The sequence below is a fragment of the Coturnix japonica genome, chromosome 6 (genome assembly GCF_001577835.2).
Source record: "Coturnix japonica isolate 7356 chromosome 6, Coturnix japonica 2.1, whole genome shotgun sequence".
Lineage (NCBI taxonomy): Eukaryota > Metazoa > Chordata > Aves > Galliformes > Phasianidae > Coturnix > Coturnix japonica.
The window spans coordinates 24,444,279-24,462,742 of NC_029521.1; the positions used below are offsets into that span (position 1 = coordinate 24,444,279).

Genomic DNA, 18,464 nt, shown 5'->3' on the forward strand with positions numbered 1-18,464 from the left:
ACCAAGTCCACCTGAAAATCCAAAGCAGCCACACAAGCACAAAAGATGCTTCTGTCTCTTCCCGCTTAAAAAATAATAAATAAAAAAATGGACCTTTCTCCACATAGCAGAAGTTCCTCTGAAAAGTGAGATCCCCAAACACTTGTTCCAGAAGAGAAAAACAAATCAATCTAAGCCTCCATCTCTTGTAATCCCTTGTACCTGAGGAAGGAAAAAGAATAAAACTTAGAAGAGTTAGAACATATGCCTTGTGTGCTGGATTATGAGTAGCATGCCATGAAACAAACCCATCTGGAAAAGCCCCTCACACATTTGCATTTCTCAGACATGCCTCTTTCCACCTAGAAACAGAAAAGTCTGGCGAACTGCAAGGATCATTTGCCCGGGATTCTGGGTTCCTGAAGTTCCCAACTCCACGCAGCGCCCTGCAATGCACCCATCCCAGCATTGCCTGTGCTGCTGCTGTGGTCTCTGCAGATTTATGGCCTTCCAAGCGCTGTTCCAGTATCACCAGCAGCAGCCATAAAGGCGGTACAACTTTTCCACCAAAGAGGAACCCCTGTTTTCAAGTTATTTCTCCTTAGTAGCCTCAGCTGATTAGTGGCACATTCCACACCAGAAGTCGTTTTGTCAAAATAACCACATTTACATGCTAAATGCCCTTGAACTTCCTCCTGCCCTCTGATTTTCAGTTTTATTCCATGTCCAAAGCCCGTGTCATTCTTCACAGATGTCAGCTTGCTTCCAAGCAAATGTTCTTGTGCTCCTTTTTCTAGGAACAAAGGTGAATGCTGGTAGAGTAACATTTCTGAGAAATCCCCAGTGATGGAAGGGTAGATGGGGAGACAGCACAGATAGAGGAAGGAAAACTGAGTCATGAAGAGTTGCTATAAACAGCGAGATGATAGGAAAAAATAGAATCAAAGACGGTAAAAGCGGAGTTCTCTGCTGTAAATACATTTTGGTTATATTTGGTGATTTGAAAATAATCAGCTTACGGTTATTCCTAAGCTTCAGATGGCAGTACCTGTTCTTCAAACCTGATTAAAGCACTGGAATAACTCGGAGTAAAACTGCATCCAGTCTCTCTGGCAGCATGATGAAACACTGCTAAATTCAACAGCTCTGTGCTCCTGGCACCCAGTGCGTTTCCACCCATTTGTACTTGTCTTGCTCCAGTCCTGCTGATCAGAAGAGCAAGAGGCTACAAAGAGGGCAAGGAGATTTTGGCATTGCAGCAAGACAGGAGGGATTATGGAACACAACGTACCACTGCAGAACAGAGTCATTAAGCAGCTATCTTGTCCAGGGACTACTGAGCAACAAGTTGTTTAGTGCTGCTACAAACTCTTCAGTGCTACTTACACAGCCCCAGTGTGCACAGCAGGGCTGTTTCTGCCCAGCCTCCAGCAGGGTGTAGACTCCTGCCAGCCCTGGGCCACCTCAGTGCATCTTTGCTTTGCACCACTGGCCAGCAATCAGTGCCTTTCCGTGGCATGCTCCTGCACCTCTGGTTGGTTGTGGTCTCTGGTCTTCTTCTGGCATGGATCCGCTTGGTTCCCAGGTCCGTGACACTATACTATAACCTCTATGAAGGGTAAAGGAAATAGCAGATTGAGGGGGTACCTGAAGGGATGACCTGAGCCTTCATCTCAGTGGGTGCCCATCCTTCCTGGCTGGCTCCTGTATGCCTTCTCCTCCTGATGCTCCTTCCTAAAGAACAGCCTGGGCTGCAACCAAATCAGAGCAGACAGCAGTGCTTTCTGTCCCCAGTGGACATCAGCATGAAGCTGCTCATTGGAATAAACATCCTGGGAGCAAAGTAGAAAGCACAAAAGCAGGAAACGAGCTATAACATCAGCTGGTTTCCACTGAAAAGACATTCATCATTTGGTTCCATTGCTGTGAAATCCCTAAAATTTCCCTAGCCGATTTAGCATCACCTTTCACTGGCTGGTTCAGTGTGCAGCTTTCTCAGATATTCATTTGAGCAAGCCCCACAGCTATTTATTTACTGCAGATGCACCCAAAGCCCTTCACTGCTTTTCCTGGACTCTCTCCTCAGCCACTGAGCCTCTGGATTGGCCTCTAGCAGCACATTATCATCTCCAGTTAACACCAATTGACACCAGTACCTCTCATGGGATTAAAATGGAGAGAGAGAGCATCTGGTGTGTAAAACCATGGGCTCTCACAGGTCCCCCACCCTAAGAGTGCTGCCCCTTGTGGTCTGCTGGGAGGAATTACCTGTCCCAGGAGGGATCATGAAGGAGTTGCTGGAAAACTATGGAGGAAAGCAATGGGCTCCCGGTAGGGGGGAGCAGGGGCTCATCACCAGCCCTTCTTACCAAACTCAGCCTCAGCATCACCTTTGTTTACATGCGCGTCCTCATGTCACCTTTTCCTCCATGTACAATATTTGTATCTTTTTTCCCTAAAACAGTGCGTTTTCCTCTTCAATCCATAACAGTCAATACAGCACACAGAAAGACAGGTGAGTAAAGTTACTTTCAAGCAGGAATTAGGAAAACTTAAATTGTTTTAAAGATCCTTATTTGAGCACTCGCTGGGAGCTGGCACAAACAAGACACTATCTGCTCTGAGATACCACAGCACATGTAAATGTGACCGAGTGGAAAAGCCTCTTCCCTGCCAAAGTATTTGTTGGAGATTCGATAATGAGGTGCCACCGTATGACAGCGGGTGAGGGTTCAGATGCAAAAGCAGGAACAAGAGGCATGCGGAGGATGCAGGGCTCTGCCTGCTGGGGCTCAGCACGAGGCTCTCCAGGCTTCCACCAGCTCCACAGAGCAGTTCCACCCTAACAGCACCTAAGGGCACTGCATGAAGGAAAGGACAGGCTTACTGTGGCTGCTTTCATTTATCATGACCAGTCTGAACCTCGCTGCCTGACTCAGCACGTTCAGCAAGTTGCTTTCCTCCTCTTCCCTCTCCCCTCCCATTGCCCTGTTCAAACAGCATTGCTTTTAGCTCATTTATCTGCCTATTGGGGAGATAGGTAATCAGAGCACAGAGTCCTGATGGGAAATACAAAGCGATTCTTTAGAGTGGTTGGCTTTGAAAACCATTCTGGGCACGTGTTACTGCTGCCCTTCTTGCTTGCTTTGCCTTCTGCCCTGAGTCTGTCAGCAAGGGATGAACTGGAAGTGCACCCAGGGTGCTCACAAACCCATTTTGCTTCAGTGAAACCTGTAATATACATTGACGTGTTTAATTACATTAACTCTAAAAGGAGGTTTATCGTATCTGTGCCCCTCAGAGGACTTAACCAGCTGTGATCAGAGCTTTCCCTAAGGAATGATCAGAGAAAGGAAAGAGAAAATATCCTGCTATAAATCTGCCCACAAAATTCTTAATTAAATGGTTTTCCACATCTGCTTATAGGCCCCTTGTGGCAACCTGGGAAATCTAATCCCATTATTAACCTTCTTCCTTTACCATTCAGAGAAGAACAGAAATAAAACCAACAACCAAAACCTTTCTTCCCAAGTTGAGATTCTGATTTTTTCCCCATATGAAGGAGGCTCAATATACAATAGCAAGGACAACTCCTAATAAGAAGATGGATGACATATCTACCTGCAAAAATAAGTGAAGGTAGGTAGAAGTGCAAATACAATCCAGAAAGAGGGGATAAGAGCAAGCAGGGGGCTGATGCATGAATACCTACAACAAAGCAGGCAACTGAAACCAGACCCCAGCACCCAACAGGCAAAAAACAAGTTCAGTACAAATGCCATTCTTCTTCTGCCTTTGCTTTGTGAGTCTATTGGCATCCACTCCAAATCAGGACAATATTATCTGTATCAGCTCAGTGATGCCAATGTCAGCATCTTCCCATACACGTCACTTTTGTGGCTAGACGCAGAAATTAAAGTTTGCTTTTGAAAGATAGCAAAACCCAACCTTTGCTCTGTGTAACAGCATAGAAAACTGAGACCAGAAAGCAGAGCCCCCTGGGGGAAACAGCTGTCTCACACCTACCAGCTGCAGTGAAAGCCACTTCACTTCGGTTCTGTTACTATTTGCATAAAGGCAAACTAATTGCGTTGCAAGCCTGTAAAGCATCAGCATGTTCACAGCCCACGCACTTACTCATTCTCTGCAGGGATCCTCATTCTAGAAACTGCAGCTATAAAAGCAAGAGGACGTCAGAGATGTGACTAGTTTTAACATCAGCACGCCCCTCATACTTTGTGCAAAATTAGGTAGGAAAAAGACACGGGAGCTGAAAATCATGAATAATTCTATAACAATTCAACTGTTAGAAGCACATTCCTGCCAAACAGAATCCCCAGATTTGCCCTAACTTGTGCAAGGCAGTAATTCAGGCTCAGCAGAAGCGAGCACTTCAACAGATAATTTTTAACACACCTACTTCAACAAGGAGTGGAATCCTAGGAATGGATATGCCAAATCCAGGGCAGTGAATGGTTTCTGTGATAAGGAGAGCTGGCATAATATATGATGTAAAATAAAAACTTCAGACGCTTTTAATTGCCTAAGTTAAACAGAACCATTTAACGATGTCATATGTCAGTGATTGCACTGAAAGAATTGGGAATCAGTGCAAATTTTTATACTAACACTGACCATTAAATAAATGTTTTCCTGACTAAAAAGACATAGAAGTTTTCAGATTAGCTATTCTAGGGACTTTAGAATGGTTTTCTGTGCATGATCCAACATTTTCTATTGAAATACTTAAAATTACACAAGCGTGCCCTGCATGAAACCACATAATTCAGTACCATAAACACCAAGCAGACAAAGAAGCAGCACCACCGAGGGAGAAAATGCAAAGTGAAACTTAACTTTCTGTTGTTGATTTACTTTAACTTTCTTCCTGAATCCAAGGGACAAACCTGTACAAACAGCCCTGCCAACACAAACTCACGTGCTTCATGTAGGTTCTTTATTTTCAAAAAAACCTTACCATAATATAGTTAGCAATGTCTTCTATAAAATTCATTCTTGCAAGCTTAAATACTGCAGAAGCTACACCAATATTCTCTCATCAAGTAAACTTTGTTTACAAAGTTATAATTAAGACTAATTCTGGCTTATGAAAAAATGAGCCTGTGCTGCATAAACATAATTATGTTTCATTTATTACAATAAGATATTTTCCTAAAAGATTAACCTGGAGGTGGCTTCTCCCCCAGCACTGTACATCTGGGCACCTCCATAACATGAGACAAATTAAGAACAGGTAAAAAGAATAAGATAAGAATACCCTGAAATAGGCATTTGCAAACAAGTGATAGGAAAATACATTAGTAAATAAATCAGAAAACAAGGTACCCTCCCATTAGTCCAGTTTTCTTAGGAGAATGGCAGTGGAATCCTTCCCAAGGAGTTCCATGCAAAAAGGAGCCACAGTTTCACAGGAACTCAGAATCTCCCATTCAAGCTTCTCTTCTTTGAAATACACATTTTTCCTTATTATTTATGGCCACTGTCCTCAGTCATCCAGTCTCTAAAATGCTTTTCCATTAAGCTTCTGGCTCTCCAGTCACCAACGTTTACAGTGGGGATAATTTTCTGTGGCTTCAACCATTGAACAAAACGTTTCATTTCCAGGTAACTGCTGTGCTCACTGTAAGGAATCCCTGAAATGAAACAAGTCAGAGAGATCTGTTACTCTTCCACCACGTAAAAACCTTTATTTGCAAGAACAGTACAGGAGCAGAAAGTATGAAAGAAAGTCTTCATTTACAATGTTCTCAACTACTTTCTCATGCAGAGACCCATCTGTCCAGTTTCTCACTGAATTATCTAAAGCATTGGTTGCAATAAGCAGTAGGAGTTCCCAGAACAAAAATACAAAGACCATTCACACTAAATGCAATGAATCTTTATCACACATACCATAAATGGTGATCTTTCCTCTTGTCTGCGGTTTGATATCCGTCACAGAAAGGCATGAATCAGAGTAGGTCCACCCAGTAGGTTTGAAAGCCAGAACTTGATCAAAATTCTCAGAAAACTTATTCAAATGATCTTGCAACCCCTGTTAACAAAAATAGGGCATATGCTGAATGCCATTAAACTGCTCATTAGCGGAAAGACTGGAGATTTCATGATAGAGACATCTAATTAAATTTTGTTCTCATGCTTTTATAAGAGCTCTTTTCTTTTAAATACCACCTGCCTTCAAATCAATAACGATGAATATTTACATTTGCAGAGCACCTCGTATGTTAGGACCCTAACTGTTTCATCTGAATAAGCACGTATTAATAACTACACATTACAAATCAGAACACACACAGCATCATCACATTTTTTGATCTTGCCCCCAAGCAATTCGTTTCCTTCTCTCGGCTGGAGGTCACCGCTCCTGCAGCTGAGTGGGGATAAAAAAGGCAAAAGCCTGCCTCAGTGCAAAATCATCTGGTTAATTTAAAGTGCCAATGACATTTTGGTATCTGCTTGTGGCCAGAAGCACTAAGGAAATTAGTGAATTAGCCAAAATATTGCAGCAAGCCAATGCACGGATACAGTGTTGCTCTGATCACTAAATTGTGCTTTATCACATCTCTAACCATGATCAAAAGGAAATCATCACTCCAATCTAAAAATGAAAAATAAAATAGTTTACAAGTTGACTAAGTTGGCCTCGATGCTGTTTAAGCTACGATCAGGAAAAGGATGAGGAGGAAGAATAAGAATAAATAGTGTTACTCCAGGATGACACAAGGTCAGTATTATTTCAAGCCAAAACCAGAAAACGAACTTCATGTGTATCAAACCTTAAAGGTGCATTCTTTACTTGAAAGCTGTATGTGATTTTAGAGCTCAAAATCATCAACCTTATGTCAGCAGCAGGAAGAAATCAAAATAAAGCCTGGTTTTCTAAAAAAAAAGAAAGGAGGGGAAGAGGGGAGAGAAATGGGGGGGAAGAGGGAGGAGAGATGGAGATTGAAAGGCCATGTCCAAACACCAATTGCTAACTTAACCCATCAGACACTGGGAAGTTATTAAGAAGAGAAGTGGCACAGCGAGGCTGAAGTAAAAGCAGGAAAATTAATCCACATTTGACAGCACTAAGTGAGCTCCTTCTTTCCCTTTCTTTCAGATTACCTTTAAAACTAGAGCCTGCCGCTTTGCCTTTCTGTATTGTGTGGGCCATTTTAAAACACTTCTTCGCCCCAGAAATTTGTCATCTTTCCGAGCTAAGAAATTCCCACAAAGACTCAATGCCAAAATTCTACTGGCTCAAATCTTAACCAAATGTGCTTTTAAATTCATCTGCTGTGAAACACCTTAAACATAAACTGGTTTACTTACTCTGGCTACAAAAAATACAAATAATGATCATGTGGAAAAACTAAAGCATGTGTCTGCAAAAAGCATCCTTCAATTCTTTTGCTGTGCGTTATTTGCTTACACAAAAATTTTCACTGAGTTTTAAATTATCCATATCCTCAAATATCCATATCCTTATTCTTCAGCAGGAGAAATAATGTTGTTTTTGCAGGTAAAAATATGATCGCAAATCCTTGGAAATTGAACTGGGAGGAACAGAAGAGAACCCCCCTATCCCTTCCTTATGTCAAATACCAAATTGGAATTCAGTGATGTTCATGGGCTGAAAGTGCATCTTCATGCAGAGCTGCATGCAGAAATTCCTTCTAGTCTTTTCCTGTATCACATAAAGACAGGCTGAAAGCAAGAACTCCGTGTCAAAACATTAATCGCTAATAAGACAGACCCTGCAGTCATTACAGAAATCCACTTCAAAAAGCCCACACAGAGCAAGTCTTGGAACAAATCTCAGCTTATCTTGCACAAGCACCATATTGAAGTGAAATTATGCTTTCTGTGCATCACGTTTGGAGACATTATTAATGTCTAATTGCATTTCATTTTCAATATAATGCTGTATGTCAAAACTTATACTAAGTAAATATGATCTGACAAGAGGCTAATAAGCACATAACACTGCTTGGGAAGAGCCAGCAGTTAAGATTAGCCAGAAGGTTAAACCAAGTATACTTACAGAACCTACCTTAAAATTAATTTGCATCATGGGAAGAATGTGAAGCAAAGTACCATCCCAGTTCATACTGATGAGGGAATTAACAGCTGCTGACTCCAAACACTGCAGTGTTTTGTATTTATCTCGGGACATGCTTGCCTTGGAACCCAGAACTTCAGCGATTGCTTTAGGATTAATTGGGAAAAACAAATGAACAAAACCAAACACTAAATAAAATAAGTAAGAGTTATTCTGTTACTTATTTGGAGCCATTCCTAGTCACCACCCTGGGTGGAAAAATACACCTATATTCAATAAGATAATTTTAGAATGTGAAACTGTTTGAGAAGTGAAACTTGTAGTGGATGATAAAAATACATATATACACCAGAAAACCAACTACTCCAGCTCCTATGTTTGAATGCCAGAATTACACATCACAACTGGAAAGGAGAAGAGAAGCACAGTGACAAGTTCAAAGTCTTCTTTCTTTGGTAAAATCTCACTGGCAAAAATTGATAATTGCTTCAAACAAGCTGGAAACATGAAGGGTTTTGGAACATACAAAGAAAACAAGCCAAAGCAACTAAGTATTAGTGCAAAGGTTATGCATTGATGACTTCAAATATATCTAAAAGCACAAAGAGCACAAACAGGGCACAGCTGCCTGCTCTAGAGTTCACTGCAGTACAATCACCTTGGTTTCTAATGCTGTACCTGAGTGAAGCAAAGCATACAAGATTGTTATTTGGACAGAAAAGTTGTGTTTTGGTTTGGGGAATGCTGTGTAAAAATTGATTTATTTAAAACTAAAAAATATACCCCTTTAGGAAAATACATTATATGAAGTTTGAAGAATAAACAGCAAAATAATTACACCCCTCTGCTACCTTGATACAGTGAGATTACTAAAACAAAAATACATCATTTACTTCTTAAAATGATCCCTGTCACTTTTCACATTACAATCAATTAAATAGGCTCATTCAACTAGTATCCAAATATTCCTTCTGTATACCTGGGAAGGAGCAGGTGTGTGTGTAAACATGGCGGAAATATAAAAAGTTCAAACTTCTTGATTAGAAAAACAAAGAACAAGCAGTAGCATCATTACATTCCTTCAATTAATGCAATTTCTGACCATTAAGAATAAACCAACCCTGCTGTATCCTACAGGAAAAAGGTTATTTAACATGTACTTACACATTTATTTAGTCTTTTTATCTATTAGTGTTTTTTCTTTGCTTTTTTTTTCTTTACGTACCTAAAAAAACTCTTTCCTTTCCAATGGAATAGGTGCCACAGACAACTAGAGTACGAGGGTTTAAAGTCACCATCTCAAAGGCTGTATTGACAGCAAACTGGATAACCTCTTGTTGAGAAGGAAAGGTATATTCAGGACTGCAGTACCTGGGGCATGGACACAAGATCAGATGAAGGACACCTAAGTTTACTAAGATCTTTCGATCTACATATATGCGATAGGAAATGAAAAAGACGCCATCCTAAAATATAACTTCAGTTTGTTTGAAACCCATTTATCAGAAACCATTGACTTGCTAAGATAAAACTGAATAAAACTTACCCTACGCATGCCTTCTCCCTGTGTATGTTCACTTGCCTGACACTGTCACTCAGTTCTGTAGTTTTTCCTCTATAAATACCAAGTGCTCTTTCAAGCATATTCTAATTACATCCTTATGTCTATTTTTTGTCATTCACACAAAACCATAACATAAAGCATTATTCATTCGCAGAAACATATGGAACAGAAATAAAGAACTGCAGCTGGACATTAGTCATCACAGAAAAACACTTACATACGTGAGTCACAGAAAGGCCTAATGAAAACCTGGAAATCTGACTTATCCACTTGGCATTCTTTCAGTCTTTCAATTTCCTCCCCTTACCTTTTCATAACAGAGCTGAACACTGAGAAACAACCATAAAACTCTTGTTTTTAGAGCTGAACAACTTACTGTACAAATTTTAACCCCAAGACCTTAATATCACAAATAATAAAACCATGTCAACAAATGCATCTTCTTCAATATCCACTTTTCTTCTCTTGTGTTAACAGCACAGCAGATGAACAGGATAGATGTACATGAACTTTGGGTTTTACATTACACTAAACAGAACTAATGAGCATCAAAACAATAAGGTTATTTACACTTGCAGGTATTTGGTTCACAAAGTAATATTAAACTGCAACTAAAGGTCATACTGAAAAAAATTAACTCAACTTACGTGGTATCAAGGTAAAGGGTGTGGATTTTTTGACCAATCAAAGCAGGGTAACGCTCCATAGAAGGATCTGCCCTGAAGTCTCCTGTGTGCAGAATAGCAGCTCCACTAGGTAGGTAAAAAAGGATCATTGTTGCACCTGGACAACTGGACAGAAAATACAAAAAACAGCCATATATAAATCATCTTTCAATAGAGATGGGGTGATTTGAGACAAGTAATATGGCACCCTCCAGTAACAAGAAAGTGTACATAACAACAATGGAAATCACACCTACTGTGCTGCCTAACGTAGCTGGAAATTCATAGTTTATGAAGGAATTGTAAAGCTGTCTTTAAGACAGACCTGAATTCTCAGATGAGACAGAGAAAAGAAAAAACACATCAACAGTAAAATAACCAAGTATAAACTTCTTTTTTGGGCTGCTCTTTTTTTGTTGGGTACAGCAAAGATGCTGCCTCAGTTGCATAACCTCTGAGGTTCTATTAAACTTGGAGTTAACAAGGACACAGCATACCACAAAACAAGCAGTATTCTTATCTGTAAGGAATATTGCATTATTGCAGATGCATCTTCATTCCTCTAGGACTTAATGAAGCATTTGCTTTTAAACTCTATTTCCAGGTTTTAAATATCATCCAGCATCCAGAATTTACTGTTTGTAAGTACAATTCTTGGCCACAATGAATCCACTGCACGTTCTGCAGCTCCTCACCAAAGCTGTCTGAAGGGCAAGCGCTCAGAGAGGAAAATCAGAGTGAGACTGTTTTGGACATGAGTCATATAGAAAGGGTAAATGAAACCTCAGAAAAGGAGAAAACTGGCATGAATCAGAGCTAAAATTACAAAACTGCTAAACTCTCCAAAAAGTTAAACTTGGTACTTAAGGTTGATATGCCTTTCAAACTGAAGCAGGGGATCAGGGAGGCAAACAGGAAAAATGAGAAGGGTCCAAACAACATAAGAAACAAGGCTTCCTTCATTCCCAGAAAGGGTTCTCAAAGGACTTCATGGAATCTTATCTCCCCAACTATAAACAAATCCTAAGATAAGTAATATTCAAACCAGCTGTGACACAGTGCTGCATTTCAATATATACTTTAGGGAAAGGACTTTTCTTCAAGCACGTAGCCAAATAAGGTACCAAGAGACAGAGCAGCAAGAACACAAGGCTGGAAGTCAGGAGCTACTGAACCCAAAATCCAGCATAACCACATACTGGCACTGCATCACGCTGGGTAAGAATCTCATCCTTCTAATCACTGAACCCACTATAAGTTACTTGTTGTGGTGTTTGTGGGTTTTTGTTTGGTTTCTGAATGGTTGGCTTCCATCTCTCTTGAGAACCAAAGTACGACATTTTACTTCAGCTGAAGATGTCACTATCTTGAGTTGTAGCTACAGAAACCTAACAGATCTGAAATCAGTTCTAGGATGTTTTCAACCAGGCACAAAAAAAATGAAGTCCCTAGACCTTAGAAAACCATCCAAACTCTCAACAAGTGCAAACACTAAGGAGATATGTCTGAATAAAACTAAAGTGCTCATTATATGCAAACAAAATAAAACTAAGGTTACATTACCAAAAAAGCCTAACATTCATTTTAAAAAATAGCTCACCTATTCCAAAAGTTCACATATGTAATAAGTTTAGGCTTCTAGACTCCTAAGTCGCTCATGAAATGATGTTAACAAGTCAACTCAGGTACTGAATTATTTCTGCCCTTCTTTTTTCAGATCCATGGAAACCTAGAAATTATGAAAAAACTGGGTCTGTTCAGCCATTTATCTTTAATATTCTACACGAACAAACACTGCATAACAAATGCAATGATACATACTGATTGGCATCAAGCAACAACACTTTGATCCCATTCACTATACATTCTGTGTCCATTGGCAGCACATTGATGTATTGCTCTTTGACTCCAAGTTTGCTCTTCACCAAATTGCCAGTTATCTGTAATAAGAAAAAGAACAAAATCTGTAGCAGTGTTGGCCACACAGAGACCTGAAGCATAGGACATGCAGGACCAAGCTAAAACAACTGCATTTACTTAACCTCAAGAAGAGAGTGCTTAAGGTGAACTTAATTTCAAACTTTCTTCTCCTGATGAGATTAATAGAGACTATGGAGCCACATTATTCTCCACTGACACATGCAAATAAAAATAAAATAAATAAAAAAAGCAGCTGCAGTCATGAGTAGTAAAATGATACATTTCAACAGTGTGTAAGGAAAAAAAATTAGAGTGGGTTAAGCACTGCAACAAGTTGCATGGAAACACAGCTGAACCTCTTATATTTTCAAAATGGGACTAACAAAAGCTCAGAACAATCTGATCTAACTTAGAAGTTAGTCCTGGACTAAGCAAGAAACTGAACTACATGATCTCTAAAGATCATTTAAACCTACATTAAATTCCTGGAAATAAGGAATACGTTTTACTAATCTTTAACAGACAAACTACGATAAGATTTCTTCCCAGATTCCCCTATACATACTATCCACTGTTCTGAATTGCCCCAACAATGGAATCTCTGTTCCTGTATTAATTTTCACCATTCTTAAAGTTGTACGTGGATTTGATAAGATCTAGTTACCTTGAAAAACCTTACCTTATTACAGTATAGTGGAAATACAAAGTTTTTTGTCAACCCACAATAGTGATCGGAGTGAAAATGAGTGAGGAAATAGGCCGTGCAGCCTTCTATTTCTCCATACTGGAAAGCATCAACTGTAAACCCAGTTCCTAAAGCAAAAAGGCAAGAGAAACCAGTCAGTAAACATAGATAGTTCAGAACAAGCAAACAGGTTTCTAATGAAATTTCTCTTGTATTCTTTTTTTATTTCTTTCTTCCAAATTAAAAAGGGAATACAGTTACACCATACAAAGTGTCAGGGACCATTTAATGACAGACTCAGTTTGCAAATGAGTCAAAAGTAAAAAAAAAAAAAAAAAGTTTTTTTCACATTAAAACAAAGTTTTAGCAAAGTCTCCACGTGCAAATATGTTCACAGGTCTCCCATCTATTAGTTGCTCAGCTGCCATCCTACACAGATGGCAGCTGATTAAGCAAATCTGTATTTAACTGGCATTTAAAAGTTCACGTTTAAAACCTAAGCACAGAATAAAAAAAAAATATATATATAAAATAAAAAGCACAAAGCTATTGCATAAAGAGAACAGCACAGAAGACAGCCCTCCTCCGTGCACGTTTAAAGTTTTTAATGCAGACATAATGACAAATTGTCCTTTTACATTGGGTTGTACTTTTGAAAAGCCACCAAATGCTGCAACGATCCAATTCATTTGGTGACAACCAAATATTTTTCATCTTATGTTGTTGACATCTCCCAGCTCTTCCATGAGAACTAGAAATTGTTCTGCTCACTTGGAGCCAGACTATGTAACTCCACTTAAAAAACACAACAAACCACAGTTGTCTGCTAATAAAAAAAAAAACCCACAAAATAAAATACAAAATTCTCAAGTGGGGGTCAATACGTAGCATTATCAGCACAGAAAACAGGCTTCACGTAAAGTAATAAAATTCAAAACAAAAAACACTACAGATTGTAGCAAAAAAACTTTAAATTTCTGTTGCAAGTATAGAACTCTGCTCTTCAAATTTATTATATGTGGAAATGCTCTCAGCTTATGGAACCCATGATAGTGGTGTAACCTCATGAAGACTTATAGTTCAGTCTTCATGAAGCAGCCTGGCTCTTATAACCACCAATATATTTCTATTTGGCTTCCTCAAATATTTAGATAAGATTAAATCCTTTGGTGGTAAGCAGAATTGTGAAGCTTTTAAAGTTGCTGATGTATCGTTCCATATTTAGCATAATTGTTTGAGAAGACTGAGAAATTCCTCTTTCCTGAGCTACATTCTGCTGCTTCATTTTCATTCCTTTGCTTACAAAGTTGTAGTGTTTCAGAATTTCATTATTATTATTTTTAATTAGAATAAGAAAATAAATGTAACTGACCAACCTGTTTTTAGGGGCAAAAGATACAATGTAAAAGATTAAATGCAGGAATTAAAACTAGTAACTGTTTTCCAGAGTCAAACATTTCTCTGTGCTTTACTGAGGAGGCCTCTGCAGGCTGCTGTCCCATAGTCAGATTCTTCTGAGGATCTGCACCCAGATATGATTTTATTGTCTCTTATAGAAGAAGTCACTAAAGACTGCAGTTTAAATGGATACGACGAGTGAAGAATAACAAAGCCTAAAATTAAGGGAAAAAAATGCAATACACAAGCCAAAATTAGATAAATGCTACATAACACAGTTATCTCTCACCTGGTATTTTCTTATAGAAAGGGCACTGTTTTTTCCTTGCTCCTTCATCCGTAGCAGATGATTCTCTATATCTTTTTCTCCACTTTCGTTGGCCACCAGGAGTTACATCTGCAAAGCCTCCATCTTTATTTGAACTTTCTTTAACTGCTTCTAGATCCTCCACAGATCCTTCAGCTTTCCTTTTTTGCTGTCTGGGCCTCTTTCCACTGGGAGCTACTGAACTTGGTGTCTGCTTTCCCTCACTCAAACACGCCTCTCCTTTGCCTTCCTCTTTCACTTTAGGTTTTAACCCAAAGAAAACACCAATGTCCATTTGTTTGAGTTCTTTGGCAGGACTGGATTTGGCATTCATACTTGCTAAGGAACGAGATGAGACCGTTTTAGAGATGGGGCTGGGAAAGCACACTCCAGTCGAATCAAGGTTTTCTTCTTTCTTCACCACTGGCTGCAGATTCTTTTGGCAAGCTCCTTTTTCAATTGCATCAGCAGTCATTTTATCTGTATTAGTTAAAACAACACTTGGGTCCCTCAAAACCTTATTTTTTTCATACAGAGGAGATCCAGCACCTTCTGTAAGCAGTTCTGATTGTGTATGAGTAAAATCTGAATACACAGAACCCAAAGCACAGGCACCCCTGTCTTGTGACTCTTTATTACCTGAGTTAATTACAGGGGAAATCAATCCTGGCTGTTGAAACTCCTCATTGTAATTAAGAGGAAAAGAGGATTCTGCTGACAGCATCTCCTGTTGATTATCTGCACATGGTGAATTACAGCATTTGCTGTCCACGTGACTCTGAGAAGCACCTTTTCCACTGTGATACAAACAGCTTGGTGTATTTCTTTCCTCACTGTGTTGCTTTTTAAGTTTAAAAACTTCAGCATTAGATTCTGCTCCTTCAAAGTTCTGGACTTTGAACAGTTCATTTTGTGATGTTTTTATTTCCCTCTCTTCCTCAGCTTCACCTTCACTTTCCTCACAAGTACTCAGTGGAGAATATGAAATTTCCCAGTCACTGAAGTCAGCTTTTGACTGCAGTAGGCTTGGCTGACTTGTATCTTTTTGACTACAAAGATCTTCGCCCAAAACACTTTCTTGTGAAGAGGTAAAGTCATAAAATTCAAATTTACAACTGTTATCTGTGGTTTGGGTGAGCTGAAATACTTGTTGAGGCTTTTGAACATCTGCAAAGGAGGAAGTACTTTCACTGGTTATATTTAGAGACTTCCTTTGTGCTGAGTCCTGTGTCTTTGATGTACACTCATTATTTGGGACATTTTTTAAGTTCTTAGACAGTTTCTCAGTCTGTGAGACTTCTACATGACTTGGAAAACAGCTGGACTTTGCAGCAGTAGAACATGTCACCTTCCTCTCCGAAGTATTGGCTGTAGAGTTCACAAGATATTCTCCTGCTCTGCTCGCTGCAAGTTGAAAGTGGCTATAACGCTTGTAGTGGGATGGAATGGTAGATGTGCACAGTAAACCATCAGGGCACTCTATGGAAACAATTCAGCCAAAAAGTAACGTTAATATCTCTGCTAATATATATTGCATAATTGTAACATCAAATAAAAATCACATAAGGCATACAGTCTTAAAGCTTTTCATATAAATGCAGTTATTGGAGGGCAGAAGACACAAGTGCAAAGCAATTGTCAGGCTGCCACATCTCCTGCCCCAAGCTGGCATGAAATGAGAGATTTTAGGTTTTCCAGCCTGATATTAGCATAGCACTGAGCCTGCATTAATTCCCCTTTCTAGCAAGATGAGTATGTTACCCTGTTTCAGTGTTGTACTTACTAATGTGCTACATGGCTTCTAGTTCAGAATTGTCCCATGTACAAGCAACACTCAGATGAAAAGTGCCCAAAAAGGCTGAAGATTGTTTCAAAACAGACCAAATCTTGGTTCTGAATCCACTTGAAATTCCACTGAAAACTGTCAGCTGGGAGATGTTTTAGATTTTAAAAAGTAGTCGGGTATTTACTTATGTGTAAAAAGTACTTGGGATTCAGATGCCAACGAAAGATCTGTGGCTGTTCCCTGAACACTTTCTGTTGACAGTTCACTAGCCTGACTTCTGAGAATTTAAAGACAGATGCAAATTCAATTGGGATTTTTTTTCCCTTTAATTGTAGGAGGAAGAGATGGAAATGAAGTCTTAAGTTAATACCACCATCAAAATCAGGATTAAAGGCTCAATTTTCATTGATCTGAAAAAGAAACTTCAAGAAAAGTAAAAAAGATATGAAATGGGAAGTGATTGTTACTACAGCACAGCAATATGTATATAGGATTGTGAAATCAATTTCTAAGGAAGGAGAAATTCTGAGTCAAAAACTGCAAACCCTTAACTGAAGGATATTTCCCATTATTTTACGATGGTAAACTTTATCCTTACCCTCCTCCTACCTTTTTCAACAGCTCCTGGAGTATCCAAACATTCAGCAACGTGCCAGCGAGGTGTCTGCACCAGCAGCAAGGAGAAGGGCATCTGACAGCTTGGGCAATATCCATCACAAACCAGCCTTGTTGGTGGCGAGCCCTGTTCTGTCAGGCCGCTCGTGCTTTCCTGAGTACACACACTGCTGTCATCTTTACATGGATCCAGCTCCTCCTTTGGCCTCAATCTCTGCTTGCTTTTCGGAGGAGTGCTATTTCTTTCCACAGATTTCTTTTTGCTTCCATTTCTCTTTCTTTTCAGCCTGCATTTGCCTTTGGTTACTGTCTGCCTGGACACACAGGTACCGTGTGATTTACTCTGTGTTTTTTGCTTCCTGATCGATTTGTATTCCCAAATATCCTCTTCTTCAGACATGGCAACATATGAAATCTCCTCCTTGCGCTCGAGCAGCACTTCACAAACCCAACTTTCCTACCGTTTGTCTTCCAGCAGCGAATGGGGGATGGCACAAAAGCAATCAAACCCCATTGTCCCAAAGCATCACTGGGCCCTGAATCAAACGGCAGCCCCTGATGGGACAGGAGCATGGTGGATCCCAGCCTCAATAGAACTTAATGAGCGCCTCTTTCAGCATCCGCAACCGCTTGCAGAGTGTCGGCGTTCGCAGCTTCGTCACCTCCTCTGTCTTAACAGCCCCCTGCCCTCCCGAAAAATAAATTAAAAATAAAAAAACTCTCCATTTTTAGTCCCGATACATTGCAGTTGTGACGTGTTTTACGCTTAAGAATAATAATTTAAAAAAAAACAAACAAACACGAAAAGAGGTGGTGTTGAATCTGCTGGACAGGAATCACAGCTGGGTGGTTTAGCGCGCAGCTTCCCTCACGAATGTGCTTCTGCGAATTGCAAAAGCCGGGTCAAAATGAGAAATGAATTTTAAAGACACTTCCTTTAGGAAAGACGAGTTTCTGTGTGTTTACGTTTACCGTTTTTATTGCTTGTTTTTGCTTCGTTTTAATTACAGCTTTTCTCTCCCGGGCCGAATGTGCTGCAGCGAAGAGCAAGGATAGTACACAGCGGCGGGCTCTGGCGGGGGGTGTCATGGCGGCGGAGGGGCTGGCGGGGCTGCTGCCCTCACAGACACAGCTGGAGTATGCGCTGCTCGATGCCGACAGCCCGCAGGAGAAGGAGAACCTGGTCTACCAGTACCTGAAGAAAATGGACAGCAGGGAGCGGGACCTGACGGCTCCCGAGCTCGGCGGAGGTGGGTGGAGGCAAATTGTTCATCTTGCAAACCCTGCTCTGGGTGTTTGTGGCCTTAGTGATACAGGAGCTGTGAGAGATGAGGGGCTACAAGGCAAAGAATCAAACAGATGAAATACAGGATTAACATCATACACAGCATAGGAGTGAATTGTGGCTTTTAATCTCTGAATAATTTGACTGTCTGGATTTGGCCTCAAGATGAATTTTTATTGCTAATCTCTTAGTTTC

The 18,464-nt window shown here is 40.0% G+C and overlaps 2 protein-coding genes across 2 annotated transcripts in view; one reads left to right on the forward strand and one right to left on the reverse strand.

Annotated features, from left to right (window-relative positions):
- Positions 1–4,914: 4,914 nt before the first annotated feature.
- On the reverse strand, positions 4,915–17,747 carry DCLRE1A (DNA cross-link repair 1A). The gene is made up of 9 exons (XM_015867292.2): positions 16,979–17,747; positions 14,566–16,062; positions 12,873–13,006; positions 12,095–12,213; positions 10,256–10,399; positions 9,270–9,415; positions 8,036–8,190; positions 5,893–6,034; positions 4,915–5,633 (listed from the first exon to the last, which is right to left on the reverse strand). The coding sequence occupies exons 1-9, from the start codon at positions 17,382–17,384 to the stop codon at positions 5,467–5,469; spliced, it is 2,910 nt and encodes a 969-aa protein (XP_015722778.1). The 5' UTR covers positions 17,385–17,747; the 3' UTR covers positions 4,915–5,466.
- Positions 17,748–18,043: 296 nt separating this feature from the next.
- Positions 18,044–18,464, forward strand: part of NHLRC2 (NHL repeat containing 2) — a 34,482-nt gene continuing 34,061 nt past the window's right edge. Inside the window, exon 1 of the mRNA XM_015867293.2 lies at positions 18,044–18,234. Coding sequence (XP_015722779.1) covers positions 18,072–18,234 — 163 coding nt within the window. The 5' untranslated portion in view covers positions 18,044–18,071. The remainder of the gene's footprint in view (positions 18,235–18,464) is intronic.

Coding starts and splice junctions, on each gene's coding strand:
- DCLRE1A (XM_015867292.2), bottom strand. CDS start 17,384: ATGTCTGAAGAAGAGGATATTTGGGAATACAAATCGATCAGGAAGCAA. Junction 16,063..16,978: donor TCCAGGAGCTGTTGAAAAAG/GTAGGAGGAGGG, acceptor TTGTTTCCATAG/AGTGCCCTGATGGTTTACTG. Junction 8,191..9,269: donor AAAGGAAAGAGTTTTTTTAG/GTACGTAAAGAA, acceptor TTAATCCTAAAG/CAATCGCTGAAGTTCTGGGT.